Raw genomic sequence first — 23,690 nt, 5'->3', positions numbered from 1 at the left:
AAAGTAGATCAGGCCACACCTCTGCCCTGAATCTTCTGTGGCTGCTCCTTTTGTTCAGAGTAAGAGCCTGGATGATGAAAGCCTTACAAGGCCCTTCTCCAAGTGAGCACCCCACCACTAGCCACCCCGTTACCTCTCTGACCCGTCTCCTACTGTTCTCCCATCACTCACACAACTCAAGGAACACCAGCCAAGGTGTCCCTCACTAAATAGGCAATCCTGCCTCAGGGCCTTTGCACCCACTGTAGCCTGTTCTTAGAGTATTCTTTCTCCAGATTTCATATGATTTGCAGTGTTATCTGCTTCAGGTCTGTTCACCAATGTCACCTCAGAGATGACTAAGCTGATTGCCTCATTCAAAATTACAATTCCAGCCTACCCTCTTTATTGGCTGCTAGGTTCATTCTCCCCTGAAGCATGGTTCACCTTCTAACATACTATATAATTTACTCATTTATAATGTTTAGACATATATCATATTTATTACTAGTCTTACCCACTAAACTACAAGCTCTTCAGAGAGCCCCTCAGGGGCTTGGAATCCATATTGTTGATTAACTGGTGCATTTATTTGACAGCTCAAGAACTGTGCCTTGTACACAACAGGCTCTTGGTAAATATTTGTTATATTAATATAAAAAGCAGATGCCAGGACTATCGATTCTAAAAAGAAGGAAATTATTTGCCTTATGCAAACTGAAAAAGAAAAGTCTTATCGTTTGAGAGATTTTGAGCCAATGCTGGCAGTGGGGAGGTCTGTTGCTATTGTTCGTTCTCCTTGCTTAACCTTTTGTAAAGGGGGAAAAACAATCCCCAATCAGAACCAGACATGGAGCATCTCTGAGACTGATTTCGTAACAAATGGTTGTAGTAGGAAAATGGTTGACATTCTCCATCTAGAAAAAGGAACTTCAGACTGGCTAGGGGTGAAGGGATGTGTAGGAGAAGGTTTCTCGTTTTTATCCACAGCAAACAGTGATTTAATGAGCCCTGACAATTACACACAAACACTTGAGGATGAAAAGAAGATTAATTAGTAATGCTATCTAACACTCCTTTCTCTCTTTCTACAGAAAATATAAAATGTAATCTGAAGCATCTTAAGCAGACCAACAGTTCTGTTTTAATTAATTAGCTAATAGAAATCAGTTTTCCATTATACTGTCAGTCTCTTAAAAGAAAAAAAAATCAGACATTCTGTTTATACCCCAAACCACTTTTATAACCAAAACCAAAAGCAGTGTTTTCAGGATGCCCTGGCATTTATGACTGGAAAGAAATAAATATTCTGAAACATTCCAAGGTCTCGGAACACTAAAATTAAAGTTGAATAGAATTCTGGAAATAAAAGCAAAAATAAACAAATGGGATCTAATTAAAATTAAAAGCTTCTGCACAACAAAGGAAAATATAAGCAAGGTGAAAAGACAGCCTTCTGAATGGGAGAAAATAATAGCAAATGAAGCAACTGACAAACAACTAATCTCAAAAATATACAAGCAACTTATGCAACTCAATTCCAGAAAAATAAATGACCCAATCAAAAAATGGGCCAAAGAACTAAATAGACATTTCTCCAAAGAAGACATAAGGATGGCTAACAAACACATGAAAAGACGCTCAACATCACTCATTATCAGAGAATTGCAAATCGAAACCACAATGAGGTACCACTTCACACCAGTCAGAATGTCTGCAATCCAAAAATCTGCAAGCAATAAATGCTGGAGAGGGTGTGGAGAAAAGGGAACCCTCCTACACTGTTGGTGGGAATGCAAACTAGTACAGCCACTATGGAGAACAGTATGGAGATTCCTTAAAAAATTGCAAATAGAACTGCCATATGACCCAGCAATCCTACTTCTGGGCATACACACCAAGGAAACCAGAATTGAAAGAGACACATGTACCCCAATGTTCATCGCAGCACTGTTTATAATAGCCAGGACATGGAAACAACCTAGATGTCCATCAGCAGATGAATGGATAAGAAAGCTGTGGTACACATACACAACGGAGTATTACTCAGCCGTTAAAAAGAATACATTTGAATCAGTTCTGATGAGATGGATGAAACTGGAGCCGATTATACAGAGTGAAGTAAGCCAGAAAGAAAAACACCAATACAGTATACTAACACATATATATGGAATTTATAAAGATGGCAATGATGACCCTGTATGCAAGACAGCAAAAAAGACACAGATGTGTATAACGGACTTTTGGACTCAGAGGGAGAGGGAGAGGGTGGGATGATTTGGGAGAATGGCATTGAAACTTGTATACTATCATGTAAGAATTGAATCGCCAGTCTATGTCCAATGCAGGATACAGCATGCTTGGGGCTGGTGCACGGGGATGACCCAGAGGGATGTTGTGGGGAGGGAGGTGGGAGGGGGGTTCATGTTTGGGAACACATGTATACCCATGGTGGATTCATGTCAATGTATGGCAAAACCAATACAGTATTGTAAAGTAAAATAAAGTAAAAATAAAAAAATTTTTTTAAAAGTTGAATATGTATTTGTATCTTCCTAATACCAGCTCTTTCATGTCAGGCAACTTGGTTGTAAATTAAAACAAATTTTAAGACAAAAACAATGAGTCACTTGAAGGATAATTAAAAGTGAAGTTTGTGGAATAAAATGAACAATAATAGAAAAGTAATAAGATTACATTAAATAAGATATATTTAATGAAAGGTAAATATATCAAAATTATGGAAGAAAAATAGCAATTTTGAGTAAATGTCTCAAAATTATTTCATAAAAATTAATTGTGAAACAGAATGCTATTTCTGAGCATTAAAAAAATGAATACTACATGTGTCTGGCTAGATGCATTAACCATCACCTGGCTGTATGAACCACTCACCTGTCTGCAATCCCATTAACAATGATTACCATATCAACCTTCCACATCAACACTTTCCAGTGGAACAAATAATTGGTACTCTTAAGATTTTTTTTAATGACTTGAAAAAATATACTTAAATGCTCATAGGTCATCAAAAGCTTAAAACCCAATCATTCAATTATTGACAAGAACAAACTTACTGAGATGGGCAATCTGGTCCTCTCTTTGTAAAAAAATAGTGGGAAAGTCAGAGGAATTGTTTATGAAAATGCCATATGAAAATATTCCTTTAGCTAACCCTGCAGGGGAAATCATATTGCAATACATAAAAGTATCAAATCAATGCAGTTGTGCACCTCACATTTACACAACATTATGTGTCGATTACATCCCAGTAAAAAACTGAAAAAGAAAAGAAAACCTTCCAAACACTGGTTGAGAGGCCATCTCAGATGGGGCAAGGGTCTAAGTAAAAGCAGTATTGAATAGGTGGCCAATTAGAAAATCCTTTACTTATGATCAAAGTTACTAGGTAACTAAGATAAATATTAGATGCTTGACGTGGCTAGATAAGACACTGAAGATGCATATATAACTGAAAAATTGAGGAGCAATAACTGATGTTTGTTGCATCTGAAAAGCAGATCAGTTTGGGTCCAACCATACCGCTGGCTTCAGTATTTGGAGGTAAAACCCCTTTACTAGAAGAGAAGAATATATTCATAGCAGGTGCTCAAAAACAAAGATTATACACACCAAATAGATTGAAATGACTCAAAAATTATCCATACTAAATAGCCAAAGTTTATGAAATGTTATCCTTACCTGCATATTTTCTTTACTAATAAGAGGTTTTCCCGAGTCAAATGATTGAAATTGCTGTTAATATACAAAACGTTAACATTAGAAACAAGAGTACTGAGTGGTCTGTCAGATGAAAACGTTAATGTGTTCTAAACTATTTTTAAATACCATTTTTACTATAAAAGTAATACATGCTCTAGTCAGAAAAGGCAAGTATAGTATAAAGAAGAAAGCAAAAACATCTTTAGGTTGTTAATGTTAATATCTTGGTGTCTTTACTACCAACTTCCTTCTGAAGTATTTTAAAGCTTTATATATGGATTTGTGTTCATTTTCACTAAATGTTACATCATAATTATTGTCTTAAGCCATTATTTGTAAACCTCATCCAACAGCTCAATGACACTCTAGCCTACGAATGTACTGGGGTTGGCCAAAAAGTTTGTTTGGGTTTTTCTGTAACATCCTATGGAAAAACCTGAGAGAACATTTTGGCAATCCCAGTGGCACAATGACTTATCCTCTTGCCTACTGTTAGGCAAATAGGACCACTTTCCACCTTCACCCCACCATTCAGCCCTGTACTAAATAATATTGGTGATGAGTATTTCTGATTAGCACCTTTGAATAGATTCCTGGAAGCAGAAGTGCTGGGTCATAAGAATAAGAGGCTTCCCTGGTGGCTGAGACAGTAAAGAATCTGCCTGCAGTGCAGAAGACCCAGATTCCATCCGTGTTGGGAAGATCCCCTGGAGTAGGAAATGGCAAGCCATTCCAGTATTCTTGCCTGGAAAATCCCATGGACAGAGGAGACTGGCGGGCTATAGTTCATAGGGTCACAAAAGTCAGACATGACTGAGCGACTAACACACACACACAGCTCAGTTTACCTTCTATCCACGCTGTATGAAAAGGATTAGTGCAGTTTCAACGGCATTGCATATTAGCGCCTTTTTTTTTTTTGCCAGTTTGAGGTAAAATTGTATTACTCTTCAGAATGATGCTTTTTGTGACTCTTTCCTTGTTTGTGAGTTACCTGCTAATATGTTCTAAATATAATGTTGCCTTAGAAAACATTCATTTGCTGCAGAACATTGTTGTATTATTATGAGTGTGCATCCCCCTTGGTACAGAAGACCTTTAAAAAGGCACCTGCTCTCAGGCATCAATACTAATACCTCACTCACATCCTTGTGGTCACCTGGAAGTCACCAGCATCTTCCATGAATAGGTCATTCAAATGTGGATGGTATCCTACTTCAAGCACCTGGACCTCTCTACCTGAGGGTAGTCTGCGGCCACAAGAGAGTTTCAGGAGAGGCTGGACACATAAGGAGCAGCCACTACCCATGAGGGGTGAGGGACTGTCTCTTTGTGGCCCCGACTGCCCATGGCAGTGATCTCATTAACACTCTTTGGAGTGGTTTTCCTTATTTTGCTGTCTGACTTTCCCCCTTACTCACAGTTCTTCCTGGAGTCACCAGCCAAACACACTGTGAAAGTGAAAGTTGCTCAGTCGTGTCTGACGCTTGTGACCTCATGGACTATATCTATATAGTCCATGGAATTCTCCAGGCCAGAATCCTGGAGTGGGTAGCCTTTCCCTTCTCCAGGAGATCTTCCCAACCTGGCAATCAAACCTAGGTATCCCACATTGCAGGTTAATTTTTTACCAGCTAAGTCATAAGGGAAGTCCCCTGACCACACTACGTGTTCCCAAATCTTTATCTCAGGATCTGCTTTTGAGGAACCTCTAAATCAAGACATCACGCATAGCTCTTAAGGGAAGAAAGTGTTGGTAAGTGTTTAAAGACATTCCTTTTTTTTTTTTTTTTTTTTGAAGGTAGTCTTTATCTCCTTGAATATGTTGAAAAGTGAGTAAGCAAATCCAGGGTGAGACTTCTGGTGATATAATTTTAAGAAGTTTAATGACGGGACTTTAGATTTGGTGATGAGGACAGAAACTCAATATGAGTATGTTTAAAAATAGAATTTTTTAAAAGCCTGTGAAAAGTCCAGTCATAATCTGTAAGATTTTTTTCAGTAACTGCTTTTACACTGAAATCTAATTCATTAATCCTTTCTTTAAATAACTAGCCTGCAGCCTAATAACATTGGCCACCTATTTTAATTATAAACCCTGAATGCACTTCCTCTTTTAATTACGCTTTTTAAATTCCCAACTGAAGCTGGAAAGCTGCACAATAATTTTGAGAATAAAAAATGTGAAGTCACAGTCCATCAGGAGACAATTTGCCCCCACTTTTGTCTTATGCAAACAAGTTGATTACAAAAATGAAGTTTGGAATTTATCTGTATACATAAGTTTCAGTTTGGATTGGCGGGCTATAGTCCGTTATGACAGAGAAGGCAATGGCAACCCACTCCAGTACTCTTGCCTGGAAAATCCCATGGATGGAGGAGCCTGGTGGGCTGCAGTCCATGGGGTCTCGAAGAGTCGGACACGACAGAGTGACTTCACTTTCACTTCTCACTTTCATGCATTGGAGAAGGCAATGGCAACCCACTCCAGTACTCTTGCCTGGAAAATCCCATGGACGGAGGAGCCTGGTGGGCTGCAGTCCATGGGGTTGTGAAGAGTCGGACACGACTGAGCGACTTCACTTTCACTTCTCACTTTCATGCAGTGGAGAAGGAACTGGCAACCCACTCCAGCGTTCTTGCCCGGAGAATCCCAAGGACTGGGGAGCCTGGTGGGCTGCCGTCCATGGGGTCACACAGAGTCAGACACGACTGAAGCGACTGAGCACATGGGTTTCAGGCTGCTTGTTTATTTGCTTTGGTGATACCAGTGACTACTGAAAACTTTCTCTTGCTTCCCATTCTACCCGGCTGACCTCCCTTTCCTTCTTGTCTTCTGGACCCTAAGTGTGGAGCATCCCAACATTCAGTCCTCTGACTTCTACTTTCTACTGTGCCTTGGTCCCCAGCTGATTTCATCCAGTCCCATGATTTTTTAACTCTCTGTTAATGCTCCCAAACTTACCTGCAGCCCTAACCTCTCCTCTGAATCACACACTCTCTGCACCTACACAGGCAGCCTCTCCACCTGTTTGTCTATTAGGAATCTCACACTTAACCTGCTCCACCCTGCCTGAGAGCAGCAGGACTCCCCATCTCAGTCAGTGAAAACACTTTCCTACCAGCTGCTCATGTTGAAGCTGTGTGGTCATGCTTAACTTCTTTCTCTTACCTCCTATATCTCAACAAGCTCTGCCTTAGCTACACATCCAAAACTTCACCACATTTCTTTCCTTCCACCCCTGTTACCTCTAACCATGGTCATGTCTCACTCAGCTCATTTGCAAAGCCCTACTCCCTGGTCTCTCTATTTATACTCAACCTCATCCACCACCCATTCCCCAAATAGCAAGCAAGTAGTTCTCTGAAAGTTACTACTATTGCATCAGTCTTCTTTAAAAGTTTTGCCAGGTTTCTCATATTCAAAGCAAACTCTAGTCCTCACCCAGCCCTGTGTGATCCAATGTGACCTAGCTCCTGGGTGCTGCCCTGTCCTCTTCTTTCTCTCCAGTCTGGGCCCAGCCTCACGTGGCCTCTCTAGTTTTCCACAACCACATCTTCCAAGCCTTTCCTCTTGTATTTCCTCTTATTTGGAAGGTCGTTCCCTCAAATCTTCCACTCCTTATTAGATTTCCCAAACCACCCTCAATAAGACATTTGCCCACCACTCTGGCCACTTCCTATCCCCTCAACTCAGCTTGATCATCCTTCACACCATTGTCACCATCTGACATATAGTTGTGTGCTTAATATGCTTGTTATTTGTCTTCCTCACTAGACCATCCAATGGTAATGTGCCTTCAGGAAGGTAAGAACTCCATTTATCCTTCCATGGCTCTGTCTCCATGTCTGGAATAGTGCCTATATTCAGTCAGCATTCAATAAACATTTTTCAATGAATTAAAATATGACTTTAATAACAAAACTATTTACAATAAGTTGTTGAGAAACAAACAAGAAAACACTGATCATTTAACCCAGGTAAGATGAATTAGTTGGGCCATAGAAAATGAACCAAAAAACCCAACAGACTTCCAGATAGACAGCTAGCTAAATAGAAATACAGTGGAGGGCTGATTCCAGGATTCATCCCCCAACCTCCTTTACCAAAATCTGTGATTGTTAACTACTTAACTACTTATATGAAATAGCGCAGGATTTGCACATATCTTAGGCATATTCTCCCATATATCTTAAATCATCTCTAGATTATTTATAATGTCTAATTCAATGTAAATGCTATGTAAGTTACTGTAAAAACAATGTAAATGCTATGTAAGCAATTGTTAGCAGGCAAATTTGAATTTTACCTTTTGGAACTTTCTGGAATTTTTTCCCAAATATTTTGAACCATGGTTGGTTGAAACTGCAGGTGTATACAGGTATCACCTACTGAATGTTCCTCTTAGGCTAAAAAGTGAAATAATCAAACCTGGGTCTCCCACATTGTAGGCATATTCTTCACTGTCTGAGCCACTAGGGAAAACTTCCTCTTAGATTACCTCAGTGCAATAAATATTAACACTGTAGCAGTCATACTGAGAAAAAGCAGCAACATTTTAGTGGGATACACTGAAGTAATATATGCATTATATGTAAATATACTGTCAGCCTATGCAAATATTTTTCAAGATTTATAGCCATTCCACAGTTTCTTTTAGGTCCTCCAAATTTGAATCCCACCAGCATGTGTTGCGTCTGTCAGTCTCACTCCTCACACACATGGTCCCTCCTAGGAAACTGACTTGATCCCTTCTCCTGTTTCCTTTATTGCTGGCCTGTGGATGAGGGTCCAAATATCTAACCTAAGCAAGATCACCCAGTGATTCCCAGATCACCGAAAACACCAAAGCAGAGGAAAATGACAGCTCACTCTGATTTATATTTAAAGGTCAGTATTCAGTCCCTATGGCACCCCACTCCAGTACTCTTGCCTGGAAAATCCCATGGACGGAGGAGCCTGGTAGGCTGCAGTCCATGGGGTCACTAAGAGTCGGACACGACTGAGTGACTTCACTTTGACTTTTTACTTTCATGCATTGGAGAAGGAAATGGCAACCCACTCCAGTGTTCTTGCCTGGAGAATCCCAGGCACGGGGGAATCTGTTGGGCTGCCGTCTATGGAGTCGCACAGAGTCGGACACAACTGAAGCGACTTAGCAGCAGCAGCAGCAGCATTCAGTTCCTGGGTTGGGAAGATTCCCTGGAGAAGGGAATGGCAACCCACTCCAGTATTCTTGCCTGAAGAATTCCATGGACAGAAGAGCTTGGTGGGCTATAGTCCATGGGTCACAAAGAGTCAAACACAACTGAGTGACTAACACACACATTCATTTTCAAGGATGCTTCACTTATGCAATTTACAAATACCAATTAAGCAAGCCAGGTAAAACTCTCTCCCAGTCCAATCAGTTCAGTTCAGTTCAGTCGCTCAGTCATGTCCGACTCTTTGCAACCCCATGAACTGCAGCATGCCAGGCCTCCCTGTCCATCACCAACTCCCGGAGTTAACCCAAACCCACGTCCATAGAGTCGGTGATGCCATCTAGCCATCTCATCCTCTGTCGTCCCCTTCTCCTCCTGTCCCCAATCCTTCCCAGCATCAGAGTCTTTTCCAATGAGTCAACTCTTCGCATGAGGTGGCCAAAGTACTGGAGTTTGAGCTTTAGCATCATTCCTTCCAAAGAACACCCAGGACTGATCTCCTTAAAGCTTGACAAACTAGAACATTTTCTCCTCATAAAAATCAGAAGAAATCTGAACATACGCTCAACTTTTTGGTATAAAGTATTAATATATAAATCAAAATATCCAAATGAAACTTGAAGAGAGACTGTTTTGACTAAAAATGTTAATTAGAAATTACAAGCTCAGATTCAAAAGTCTAAGAGGCAGTGGCTAATAAATATGTCCCCTGAGACTTTCCATGATGACACAGAGTCAAAATTCCACAGTCAAAACCTACCCCCAGACCACACTCCTATCCTTGTCTTGACACTCACCCCTCCATTTCAGACAAAGGAAGCCTTGTGTATGTCTGAGGTTAGCTCTAATCAGTCTTGGTGGCTCACACTGTAAAGAATCTGCTTGCAATGAGGGAGACCCAGTTTGATCCCTAGGTCAGGAAGATCGCCTGGAGAAGGGCATGACAACTCACTCCAGTATTCTTGCCTGGAGAATTCCATGACAGAGGAGCCTGTCATGGACAGAGGAGTCCATGGTGTGGTCAACAGTCAGACACTACTGAACGATTAGTACAATAACCATCCTTAAAAGAAGTCTGCAGTGCCAGAGACTTGTAAATATCACTAGTGGAAGGATTTCCTAGATTTTAGGAATGTAGTTTTCAAAACGACCTAGAAAAAATTAAAAAACAGCTTTGAATTAAATTGGCAGGCTTACCTTCATTTTTCCAGGAGGTTTATAGCTGGTGGGTACTGAAGAAGGCATATTTTTTGCATAAAATATCTGGGATAGCTCATGAAAGGCTTCAGAAAAGAATCCTAAATCTGTAAGGACTTCTATCTTTAAAGGAATGAAAACAAAAGAGAAATACTAAATTAAACTACTTGTTTTACTTAAAAATTAAAATTTTAGAGAAAAATCATCAACTTTCTGATATCCAAGATGTTGGCTTTGTATTGGAAACAGATTATAATTAACATTCAGACAACACGGTTGTGGAGATGCATGTGTCTGTGCCTAAGCCAGCTCACGTGTACAGAGACCAAGAAAACTAGGGAATCACAGCAAGTGACTTTTCAAGACAATGGCCATTCATCAGTGATAACAGATGCAAACACATTTAAAGAAATAAGATAGACATGGAAGCATTTTAAACAATTTACTTCATCCTTTTGTCCCCATGGTAAAGTATGACTAACACTTTGGCCACCTGATGTCACCAACTCATTGGAAAAGACTCATCGGAAAAGACACTGATGCTAGGAAAGATTGAGGGCAAGAGGAGAACAGGATGGCAGGGCATGAGACAGCTGGATGGCATCACTGACTCAATGGACATGGGTTTGAGCAAACTCCAGGAGACAGTGAAGGACTGGGAAGCCTGGCATGCTGCAATCCATGGGGTCACAAAGAGTTGGACATGACTGAGCAACTGAACAACAACAACAAAATATGGTTTCAAAAAAAGACAAAACAGGGACTTTGCTGCTGGCCCAATGGTTAAGAAGCCACCTTCCAATACAGGGGACTCTCCATTCCTGGTCAGGGAATTAAGAGCCCACATGCCGCAGGGCAACTAAGCCCATTTGCCACAACTACTGAACTGGCACGCTCTGAAACCCGTGCAACACAATTAGAGAGAAGCCCATAGGCTGCAAGAGACGATTCTGCTGCCACATCTAAGACCTAAGGCAGCCAAATAAATGAAAAAGAAGGACAACACAAAACACTTCTGCTCTCTCTAATACTCTGGGGGATGTCAAATTCAACCAGGAGATGAATTCCACAGTGCATCAGCTGTGCATTTTCTTATCCACAATGAATGGACACTGTCAATTTTACAGACATGTACTTAACAGCATTAGTCAATTGGTAACTATATATTGTACATGGTTTATTTTGCATATAACCTAGCAAGACTTTCAAGAAGGAAATTACAGGAAGAAAAGGAAAGATCCTGATCAAACACATGCATTTGTTCAAAACATAAATTGAGCTTCTCTTCTGCACAGAGCCATCTTGAAGGTTACATCCATTGGATAAATTATTAGCTAAATTTAAGTGATACATGAAGATATATCCAGTATGAAAAGACATAAAAGGTACTGACAAAATACTATGTTGCAAATTGTGATCCAGAGGGACTTCTCTGAGAAGAAAACTTTCAAGAGAATATTTGGGAAATGATATGATGGAGGGAGATGTGAAAAGCTGCTGAGGGCACCTTGAATACATAGGTCATGTGGTGACAGAAGCAATCCTGGGGTCCTGGTGTGTTCAGGGAACAGCCTGTGCGGCAGGAGCTTAGACAGAGGCAAGAGGGTTGGCAGCGAGGTGTGAATGGTGGCCAGTCAACCAGAGTGGAGCTTTGGGATTTGATTTTCTGCATGATAAGTGATTGAAGACTTTTTAACAGGGCAGGGTCTGTACTTGACTGATGTTTTGAAAACATCTAGTGAATCACAAGCTGGAATTAAGACTGCCAGAAGAAATATCAACAACCTCAGATATGCAGATGATGCCATTCCAATGGCAGACAGTGAAGAGGAACTAAAGAGCCTCTTGATGAGAGTGAAAGAGGAGAGTGAAGAAGCTGACTTAAAACTCACCATTCAAAAAAATTAAGATCATGGCATCTGGTCCCATCACTTCATGGCAAATGGGGAGAAAGTGGAAACAGAGATAGACCTTATTTTGTTGGGCTCCAAGATCACTATGGATAGGGACTGCAGCCATGAAATTAAAAGATACTTGCTCCTTGGAAGGAAAGCCATGACAAAACCTAGACAGCATATTAAAAAGCAGAGACGTTACTTTGCCAACAAAGGTCCATCTAGTCAAAGCTATGCTTCTTCTTGTAGTCATGTAAGGATGTGAGACCTGGACCATAAAGAAGGCTGAGTGCTGAAGAATTCATGCTTTCAAACTGTGGTGCTGAAGACTCTTGAGAGTCCCTTGAACAGCAAGATCAAACCAGTCAATCTTAAGGGAAATCAACATTGAATATTTATTGGAAGGACTGATGCTGGAGCTCCAATACTTTGGCCACCTATGCAAAAAGCCATCTCATTGGAAAAGACCCTGATGCTGGGAAAGATTGAAGGCAAAAGAAGGTGGCAGAGGATGAGACGGTTGGATGGCATCACTGACTCAATGGACATGAGTTTGAGGAAACTCTGGGTGATAGTGAAGGATAGGGAAGATTGGTGTGCTGCAGTCCATAGAGTCACAAAGCATTGGACACAACTTAGCCACTGAACAGCAACAAGTGACTTCATAGAGGACAGAAAATAGTAAACTGGGAGCAAGGAGTAAAATACACACTTGGATGAAGGTGACATATTTCTAAAACAAAATCCAATTTATCCTTGACACATATACTCATCTTACTCTCTTTTCCTTTATATTATCTTAGGAATCTCAAGAGTGTACCAATTTTAAAGAAATAAAAAGGTGAGTTAGAAGGAAACAGGATGTGAGAAGAACATAAAAATAAAACATACAAAGTCAGGAGAATATTTTTAATGAAGAGAAAATGGCTTGCCTATTGAGTTGCACACTTTGGCTCTTGCCTAATACACTTTGGGCTCTAATCTCCCTGGTGCTATATAATACCAAAGCAGGCATTAGGTAGTCAACTGAACTCCCTGCTCCTTAGAGGAAACATTTCCCCATATCTGTGTGAGGTCAGTCTCCTCTGGTTTTGAATGTGAGATTGCTGTACATGGACCACTTGTAACTGTTCAGGCTGCCTCTGGTTCAGTTTATCAAATGAATCTGACCATTTGAAAAAGCCATGGTGATAATAATAGACATGTATTTTCAGAAACACTGTGAACATAAACAAGCCAGGTAGAAAAAAGAACCACCCATGAATCAACCATTCAGTCACACAAATACAGAACTATTGGTACCCTTCCCAGGAATGCTGGATGTTTTGAGAGTAATACATCTTTTAGGAAGCCAGACAAGTTGATCATAAAGAGGTCTTAAAGCTTTCCCTGAAAGACATTAGAGCACTGGCAGAGACTTAACAGTGTGATTTATTGCCGTTTGATTTGTCAGAAAGTATCATTATTTACTGTTTCCTGACTGTGACTTTTCTCTTTTCCCACTCACTGACCCCAGTTTAGTTCGGGAAGGTCAGACAAATTACTCACAGGGTCTGTCATTCCTTCTTCTGTATGATGCAACAGCTGCCCCTTTTCTTGGATTCTGGCAATGCTGTGGTTGAGTTATGCTATGCCAATAAGATCCTACTCTCATCTCACTCTACTCCTAACACTCCTACCAGATACATCTGATCTCATCCTTCTCCTGATCAAAAGTGTGTCATGAATTCCCCCTCTCAGACCAAGACTACAGGAGACTCTCCATAGTTCTTCACTGACTTCTAAGCTACTCAAGTACAAAAAGAGTTGCCAAGTGCTAACAATCCAATAAAAATTAGTCATTTAATCAAAAACTTTGTTTGAGATTCTTTCAATGCCTTTCTGATCTCCTTCTGACATGGTAGTGATGATCATTGCAACCCTGCCAAGCTTCTTGTCTCCTAGTGACACCAGGATAACACTGTCACCCTACTCTGACTCCACACCTCTTCATTTCTCTCACTGCTCACCCTCCACATTACGTCTCAGCTTGAAGTTCAAGACTGGGCCCACAGTCTCCTCCACACCCTGGGCCTCTGGTGTCTTCATGCCATCTTCTCCAAACTGCCTACTCAAGACCCCCACTCCACTCCTACCAAGCCCCTCCAGCCTCCTAAAACAAGTCAACACTTTCTCACCTCTATACCTTTCACACAGTTGTCGGCTGACAATGTTCCCTTCTTCCTCTCTCCTACTCAGTTAGTTCTACTCTTTTCAAACCTAAATCTTATCTATATACTTGGTAAAGCCTAGAGACCCAAAGCCCTCTTCCCCTCTTTCAAGCTCCTGGAAATGGTGTTCATCACACTCATCTGGAAATGATCAACTGGGAGGTACACACACATAATGTCCTGTCTCTCTTCCCTGTTTTCACTTCCTTACAAGCAAAGGCCATGAGTTACATTTCTTCCATCAGAGTTACTAACGGTGACTTTATGAGGAGATACTCGATAAATGTTGCTTCAGAGATAAAGCAGTAAACATTTACCAAGTATCTTCTTGATGAGTTCCCACTGAACACCAAGGAGAATGTGGACAGTAGGCATGTGATATATGTCTAAAGAGTTTAAATTCAATTTTTTTTACTTATTAAATAAACTTCAATTTATTAAAATTTAATTTCCACCAAACTTAGTAGAAATAAAGCTTGCCACAGATTTTGAAAAAACAAACAGTGGATTATTAAATTCAATTTAATAATTAATTATTGAATATCAAGTATATGAATTTACTACTCAAGACACTATAAGGAACCAAAAGATGAATAAGACACGTGCCCTAGCCTTGAGAATTTTTCAGTTTTGAAGAGAGTGCTATCTTAAAAACAGAGAGAGAAAAGTTGTATGCAGCTTTTTAAACAGTGTTATTGAAATTCAAAAGTCAGAGAACTCTTACAGAGTTCAGTAACTCAGAATTCATGGCTGAAAACCAACTACTTATTCCTAGGTTAAAATGTATTATCTTAAGAGCACCAGAACTTCTCTTAGAGAAGGTATTATCCTTATTAAGAAAGAGAATGTGATAGACTATTTGGTCTGAAAACACAGGCTCACAGGTTGGGTCCTGGAGAGAGCAATTCAAAGGGAAATCTTATTTTCCCTTGTTACAGCATTTAAAGGATCTGAGGAAGGAGGGTTTTTCCAAAAAAGGAGGACAGCTCAGCCAAGGGAGTGTTGGTGCCACTCACTCCCAACTGAGCGTGCACATCTTGTCCCAACCCCATATTTGGTAACGCCTAGTTGGCAGGCTAAAGTCAACAGCAGTGGGAGTATTTATCCCATGGAAATTGCAAATGCTACAAAATGCTATAAAATCAAGGCTTTTATATATTTTTAGAGTGGGTTGTGGAGAATTTACCAGCACGAAATATTTTAAACTCAGAGATGCCAAATATTCTAAGTTGCAAGTGCCTCCCTAGCGACTCCATGGTAAAGAATATGCCTGGCAATGCAGGAGACGTGGGCTTGATCTCTGGGTCAGGAAGATTCTCTGGAGAAGGAAAGAGCAACCAATTCCAGTATTCTTCCTGGGAAATCCCATGGACAGAGGAGCCAGGTGGTTCCTCTGACTACATGGCTACTGTCCATGTAATCACAAGAGAGTCAGACACGACTGAGCAACTAAAAGCAACAAACTTGCCTTATGTTCCCAGTTTTCAGTAAAATCTGATATAGAAATAAAGACCTTAGGTGAATGCAATGTGTGTATGTGTGTTTTGCTTGTGTGTGTGTATGTGTTGAGTGTTTGTGTGTATGCGTGTGTGTAAAATATGGAATAGGGTTGGATTCCATATTAGAGATGAGGAGGTGCAGAACAGGAAGCAAATTTGCTGGCTATTGAGAGGATCCAGGTGCAAAACAAATTCAACATAAGTGGGAGCCTCTGACAATGGGTGACCAGGGAAAAAACAGAAAAGGAGACGCTTGACATTCTGCACTCCACATGGGGCTCAAGCCAACTACACAAAAATCTTGAAGGTACAGAGCCTCCTGACTTTTAGGGGGTACATAATTAGTTGTAATTTAGTATTTGTGAATTTTATCACTTCAATTACCTATGCCATGAAAAACTCTTGTACACCATGATATACAAAAGATCCTTAGCAAAAACAACTCACAAACTTTGAAAAATGACTCATTAGTCTTCATGAGAAACCAGTCATTTAGAAATGGTGATTTCTGGACTGAATGTTGTTGGGTTAGCCTGTTAACAGGCGTAGCTGTTCCTCACTTTACTGTGGGCCCAAGCATAAAATTGCGCAGAAAATCCCATGAACAGAGGAACCCAGTGGGCTACAGTCCATGGGGTAGCAGAAGAGTTGGACATGACTTAGGGACTGAACAACAACAAAACAAAGCATAAAATGATTTAAGCTTTCTGCCCAGCTCTTTCTTATACATTATGATAATGTTGGGTAAGGTTTTTAATATCAGTTCAACACCATGTATTACTATCAGCTTATGATTATGAGTATTAGAGCCAAAGTATTTTAAGATGATATCTTCAATAGTTGAAAAATATCAAATGTCTTAAAACCTTGAAACATACCTTGAGGATTCTTGCTTCCAGATTTCTGACAAAGTCTTGGCAAATTACAGAAACAAAATATTGGTACAATGCAAGGAGAGGCAGAATCTACCAAGAGAAAAACACTCTGTTTTGAAACATATGTTATCAAGTTAATAATCTAACAATACAATATTAATGCAAGAGATGTTGTACAAAATCATGATTTATTTTTTCTATATTAAAAGACTGTATTATTTGGTATAAGTGAAATGATCTGCCTAGCATATTCTTCATGATTTTATCAAAAGTTCAAAGTGCTATCAGTGACTTATAGTTCCAAGTAGACGCCACTTGGTACCCAAACCTAGGTTTCACATTTCCATAAGCATGGAAAAATAAAACTCAAGTTAATCATCCTTCCTGAAAAAAATTAATTCAACATATATATATGAATTACTGAGGCCTGTGGAAACATTCTAGCAAATAAGCTATCAAATAAATCCAGAATTTAAAACAAAGGAACTCATATCCATCATCTCAATGTCAACTGCTATTGTCTTCAACTGAAATCTCTCTATCAGCAAAAAAAAGTATAACATGCCTGTCATATGAATATCAGACACTGTTGAATGGGGAAAAAATCTAACTCCTTGCCATCACAGAACATATATTCTACTGCTTAAGACTCAAGCTTACTTTTCACATAATATTTTTATTTTCCTAGAATTAACCCCAAAGTTCAAGTCTTCTTGATGTCCCATAGATGTATGTGAAAGCTTGTAGACTATCAATTTTTCACTTGCCCTGACCACGATTCAGCTAAAGGCAGGTGTTAAAGGATAGTTTTGCCTGGACTTTTGAACAGTTCTTAACTGCAACTTAAAACTGAAGTTCACTCCCTGCAGCTGGGTCCTGCCCCATCAAAGGAAGATGGAGCAAAAATGGGGTTTTGGATCCTTATTATTTAGCAAACTATTTCCCATTATTCCACAGCAAGGGGTCCCTTGGTAAATTTTACATATTACAGCAATCTCCTTAGGCACTTCTAGAAGGTTCAGTTCAGTTCAGTTAAGTCACTCAGTCGTGTCCAAGACTCTTTGCAACCCCATGAATCACAGCATGCCAGGCCTCACTGTCCATCAACAACTCCCGGAGTTCACTCAGACTCACGTCCATCGAGTCAGTGATGCCATCCAGCCATCTCATCCTCTGTCATCCCCTTCTCCTCCTGCCCCCAATCCCTCCCAGCATCAGAGTCTTTTCCAAATGAGTCAACTCTTCACATGAGGTGGCCAAAATACTGGAGTTTCAGCTTTAGCATCATTCCTTCCAAAGAAATCCCAGGGCTGATCTCCTTCAGAATGGACTGGTTGGATCTCCTTGCAGTCCAAGGGACTCTCAAGAGTCTTCTCCAATACCACAGTTCAAAAGCATCAATTCTTCAGCACTCAGCCTTCTTTACAGTCCAACTTTCACATCCATACATGACCACAGGAAAAACCATAGCCTTGACTAGACGGACCTTAGTGGGCAAAGTAATGTCTCTGCTTTTGAATATACTATCTAGGTTGGTCATAACTTTTCTTCCAAGGAGTAAGCGTCTTTTAATTTCATGGCTGCAATCACCATCTACAGTGATTTTGGAGCCCAAAAAAAATAAAGTTTGACACTGTTTCCACTGTTTCCCCATCTTTTTTCCATGAAGTGCTGGGACTGGATGCCATAATCTTCATTTTCTGAATGTTGAGCTTTAAGCCAACTTTTTCACTCTCCACTTTCACTTTCATCAAGAGGCTTTTTAGTTCCTCTTCACTTTCTGCCATAAGGATGGTGTCATCTGCATATCTGAGGTTCTTGATATTTCTCCCAGCAACCTTGATTCCAGTTGGTGCTTCTTCCAGTCCAGTGTTTCTCATGATGTACTCTGCATAGAACTTAAATAAGCGGGTGACAAGATGCAGCCTTGACGTACTCCTTTTCCTATTTGGAACCAGTCTGTTGTTCCATGTCCAGTTCTAACTGTTGCTTCCTGACCTGCATACAGGTTTCTCAAGAGGCAGGTCAGGTGGTCTGGTATTCCCATCTCTCTCAGAATTTTCCACAGTTTATTGTGATCCACACAGTCAAAGGCTTTGGCATAGTCAAGAAAGCAGAAATAGATGTTTTTCTGGAACTCTCTTGGTTTTTCCATGATCCAGAGGATGTTGGCAATTTGATCTCTGGTTCCTCTGCCTTTTCTAAAACCAGCTTGAACATCCGGAAGTTCACGGTTCATGTATTGCTGAAGCCTGGCTTGGAGAATTTTGAGCATTACTTTACTAGCATGTGAGATGAGTGCAATTGTGTGGTAGTTTGAGCATTCTTTGGCATTGCCTTTCTTTGGGATTGGAATGAAAACTGACCTTTTCCAGTCCTGTGGCCACTGCTGAGTTTTCCAAATTTTCTGTCATATTGAGTGCAGCACTTTCACAGCATCATTTTTCAGGATTTGAAACAGCTCAACTGGAATTCCATCACCTCCACTAGCTTTGTTCGTAGTGATGCTTTCTAAGGCCCACTTGACTACATTCCAGGATGTCTGGCTCTAGATGAGTGATCACATCATCATGATTATCTGGGTCGTGAAGATCGTTTTTGTACAGTTCTTCTGTGTATTCTTGCCACCTCTTCTTAATATCTTCTGCTTCTGTTAGGTCCATACCATTACTGTCCTTTATCGAGCCCATCTTTGCATGAAATGTTCCCTTGGTATCTCTCATTTTCTTGAAGAGATCTCTAGTTTTTCCCATTCTGTTCTTTTCCTCGATTTCTTTGCATTGATCGCTGAGGAACGCTTTCTTATCTCTTCTTGCTATTCTTTGGAACTCTGCATTCAGATGCTTATATCTTTCCTTTCCTCCTTTGTTTTTCGCCTCTCTTCTTTTCACAGCTATTTGTATGGTCTCCCCAGACACCCATTTTGCTTTATTTGCATTTATTTCCCATGGGAATGGTCTTGATCCCTGTCTCCTGTACAATGTCACAAACCTCATTCCATAGTTCATCAGGTACTCTATCTATCAGATCTGGGCCCTTAAATCTGTTTCTAGAAGGTAGTGTAATACAAAATGGATTCATGCAAGTTCAGCTAAGAAATCTTTCATTGTCAGTCAACTGGCAGCTGCTAATAGCAACAGCTTTTAAAGAGGATTAGAGCTGGTCTTAAATGATTTCAAACATAACACAATACATTTTTCTATAATGATTCTCTACAAATATAACAATACCTTTTTCTACAATTAATGCAGTACAAAACAATAAGAGTTGGCTATTACCTTTGAGATTGTATCTTTTCTTTAGTGAGAAATAAAAACACACCATTTTATTGCTTCCAACTACTCAATTATTCAGAAAAATGTTCTCAATTTCTTAAGCTTCAGAGAAAAAAGTCTCATTTCTTTTCCAGTCCAGTGATATGTATTATATATGAATAGGACTAGGCAGCTAAAGGTTACTCAGGGAATAGGTAAACTATTTTCTAAATCCAGAAATGAAGCCCCTTAACAATGAGAGGAACACCATTTTTGTTATTTCTTTCTAATAAACATTTTTTGTGTGCCAAATCTTCCACGTATTACAAGCATGTATCAACCTTTTCACATTAACACATGACATTATAATTTAACAATTAATATCAGGGGACAATAAATCTTTTCAAAACAAGGAGAGAGTTAATTTAGAACAAGAGAACAGAAAACAACATATGAGAAAAAAATAAGGTAAGTATTAAAATTATAGAGGAAAGGGAAAGAAGCAGAAAAAGAGAAAGAACAGATATTAAGGAGCAAACACAGTGAGAAAAGACATGCAATAGTAGTGGAAATAGCACAGAGGAAGAAAAAAGAAAAACTAAGATATAGGAGGAAAGCATAAATATAATGACCAACAGAAAATACTAATTTATGTCTAAAATGAAATCAACTTCAAATTTATGATTTGAGACTTATTTTCCCAAAGGAAATGAGTTTTTATTTGAGAGTTTTAATTTCTTAGGACATTAAGACGTGTCTGTCTTAATTTCATATTTAAAATCTGTTTTTCACTTAGATGTGTCTTTAACTTAGAAGAAAGGAGACAGATACAAAGATAAGTTTGTCTCAATAAAGAAATACTCCCATAGTTTTGATATTGATATTCCTTCATGACTTAATAAAGTGAAGTTATAAGTCCACTAGATTTCTGTGTTCCAGACCAGTTAAACATTCTAGTCAATTTCACCATATCTTAAGGGGGAAAAAACAATAAATAATAGAGTTAAAAAAAGACAGAACCAAATCAAATAGACCTGGCTATTGTATCCAAAATGGCATGCAAATAGTGATGGTAAAGAGAGAACATTAATTATTTTATTTTGAAGTACAGATCAAAATCCTGAAAATAGAGTTTAAAAGTTAAACAAGAATTGATCACAAGAGCAACAGTAAAATCTAACCCTGCCAAGTAAAAAGTACAATATAAGTGGGGTAAGATATCACTGTGAATTAAGATTTGTTGATTTTGCAAATCACTTACTACTAGATTTTGCTTAGCAAAGTGCAGCTCACGGATGACATAATACAAACTCGCAATGACGGAGCAGATGTCAGCCCGGTATCTGTCTGAGAAGAGCTCAATGCCTGGGAGAAGCTGAGTGATTTCATACTGAGCGTAGCAACGTTCAGCTTTAGGATGTGGTAGTGTGGTTCTAAGCAAACCCTGAGGACGAATAAAGTGAAATGAACAGCTGGAACTTGCATTTGCAACAACAAGAAAGATAAGTATTTAAAGGATATAAGGAATAAGTGTATTCCTTCCCAAAGGGCTTTGTGTTGCCTAGCACACTGTACCCTATAATAAAGGGTTGTTTGTTGTTGATCAGTTGCTAAACAGTGTCCAACACTTTGTGACCCCATGAACTGCAGCACACCAGGCTTCCCTGTCCTCCACTATCTCCTGGAGTTTGGTCAAACTCATGTCCATTGTCAGTGATGCCATCCAACCATCTCATCCTGTCACCCTCTTCCCCTCCTGCCCTCAATTCTTCCCAGCATCGGGGTCTTTTCCAAAGAGTCAGTTCTTCACAACAGGTGGCCAGAACACTGGAGCTTCAGCATCAGCATAAGTCTTTCCAATGAATATTCAGGGTTGATTTCCTTTAGGATTGACTGGTTTGCTATCCTTGCTAACCAAGGGACTCTCAAAAGTCTTCTCTAACACCACATGAAAGCGTCAATGAAAAGTACTTATTTATAGTCTCATCACTACAGGTTCCAAATGCTTTATCACTGACAATGGGCCTTTTAAACCCCATGGTAGTTGGATATTTATTATCTTTAGAAGAAATTATCACTATTTTATCATTTGTTGAGAGTTGACTTTGTGTTGGGCACTCTTAGTTTATTCCTCATAAATATTATCTCATTTAATCCTCACTTAACCCACTCCTAGAAGGAAGACTTATTATGTCACAAGTGATATAATTGAGGCTGAAACGATTAACTTCTCTGAGGTCACCCAGGTAATGCTGGCAAAAAGAAGATTCAAAAATTTTGACTATTTGACCCCAAAATCTATGTTTTCTCCACTCTACCAACGTACAAGTAGAGGAAAGAAAAACATACTTCAGAAGTCTAAATCAAGCACAGGTAATTCTAAATTTTTAACTGAATTAAGTGAAAAGGTAATTGGTTTAATTTGACCAGTATTTCTAAATACAATTTATATGACAAATATTGTGTGAGACATTCAGAAACAAGATGAATACACAAAATCAAATTGTACATTTAGGAGTGCTTCTTATGTTACCTTAAACAATGACATTTCTTGATGACAAATGCATCATCAAATTATTTTAATGTATATATCAGGAATAACTTTAATCAGACTGCTCATTAAACTTTTAAGATACCTAGTCTAAAATATTATGCAATTGTTTAATTTTTAGTTTAAAATCATGAAAAGAATGAACAGATCTTTAAAATAAATTCCAGAGCAAATTTTTATTTTAGGTGTCAAATTACTAAGAAATGCTGTCTACATTTAAGCAAAAAAATTAATTATTTTCTGAACCATGAACAGCATTATCTTCAAGAACGAGGAATATCAGGAGAAAGTAAAGGATGCAACAGAAAAAACCTGATTCGCGTTATCATTCCCTCTGCATCCTCGCCTCTCCCACCTCTTCCCTTTGAAGCATTGGCAAGAGGTGTATGGAACATAGGAAAACTAAAAAATCTGGCAATAGACTCCAAGACACCTGTCTCAAAGATCTTATACACCCGGATTTCATAAGCTATCAGACTCTCTGATACACAGAACAAGGGTTTTCCATCCTTCAAAATAAACAGGACCTCCAAGAGACTGCAGAAGCCCCTGGCTACGTTCCTGAATCTCAGAATGTCTTATATTTTGGATAAAAGCTCCTTTCTTCTTCAGTAAAATCAAACTAAGAACTGCAGACACTCTACTTCTATAGTCTTCAACTTATTTTTGGCTTGAATTATATGGCATATTTTACATCATGCAATTAAGCAAAAGTTTATTTCAAGATGAGGCAGGGCAATGCTTTAGACTCAATCAGACTGGCTTCACTGCTCCATGAAGGAAGGACAGGAGACTCAGTTTCCTCATCTGTAAAATTTCTCCAGCTATAGTGAACATGAGAAAACTGACTCTGCTGAATACTAAAGGTGAAAATGCCACAGGGATTCACTCATCAAAGGAAAGATGGGTGTAGGATATTTAAACAAGGTTCATGTTATTTTCCTAATGTCAGTTTTATGAATGTAATAAACTACTGCATTTTTAAAAATTTTTACTAATTAAATGGCTGTGCTACTACAGAACAACATATATGAAGTGTTACCTGAAACAGAAATGCTGATAAAAGGCAACAATTGGTTCTCTTTTCAACATCCAATGTCTGAATAAATCTAAGTATAAGAAAAAGAAACTGATTCAGAGACAACGTTCCAAGAATATTTTTACATAAATACAACTCTAATACTCATAGATTTTAACTCAAAACTTAAGTAGCCTTTAATTTAATTAAAAATTAAAAGTTTAATTTTTAATTCTAAAAGTGCTACATTCTCATGTAAGATTTAAAACGTTGAAAGACAAAAA

At 39.1% G+C, this 23,690-nt stretch overlaps 1 protein-coding gene across 2 annotated transcripts in view; it reads right to left on the bottom strand.

Moving 5' to 3' along the window:
• Window positions 1–23,690, bottom strand: part of CFAP54 (cilia and flagella associated protein 54) — a 324,342-nt gene that overhangs the window by 121,378 nt on the left and 179,274 nt on the right. For both annotated transcript variants that reach the window (XM_068971780.1, XM_068971781.1), the window contains 5 exons: window positions 23,431–23,497; window positions 21,099–21,281; window positions 16,587–16,673; window positions 10,105–10,227; window positions 3,682–3,735 (listed from right to left, as the gene is read on the bottom strand). In XM_068971780.1, coding sequence (XP_068827881.1) covers window positions 3,682–3,735; window positions 10,105–10,227; window positions 16,587–16,673; window positions 21,099–21,281; window positions 23,431–23,497 — 514 coding nt within the window. The remainder of the gene's footprint in view (window positions 1–3,681; window positions 3,736–10,104; window positions 10,228–16,586; window positions 16,674–21,098; window positions 21,282–23,430; window positions 23,498–23,690) is intronic.

The sequence above is a fragment of the Capricornis sumatraensis genome, chromosome 4, assembly GCF_032405125.1.
Source record: "Capricornis sumatraensis isolate serow.1 chromosome 4, serow.2, whole genome shotgun sequence".
NCBI lineage: Eukaryota > Metazoa > Chordata > Mammalia > Artiodactyla > Bovidae > Capricornis > Capricornis sumatraensis.
The sequence above is the reverse complement of the archived record's forward strand: the minus strand, read 5'-3'. Positions and strand labels throughout refer to the sequence as shown.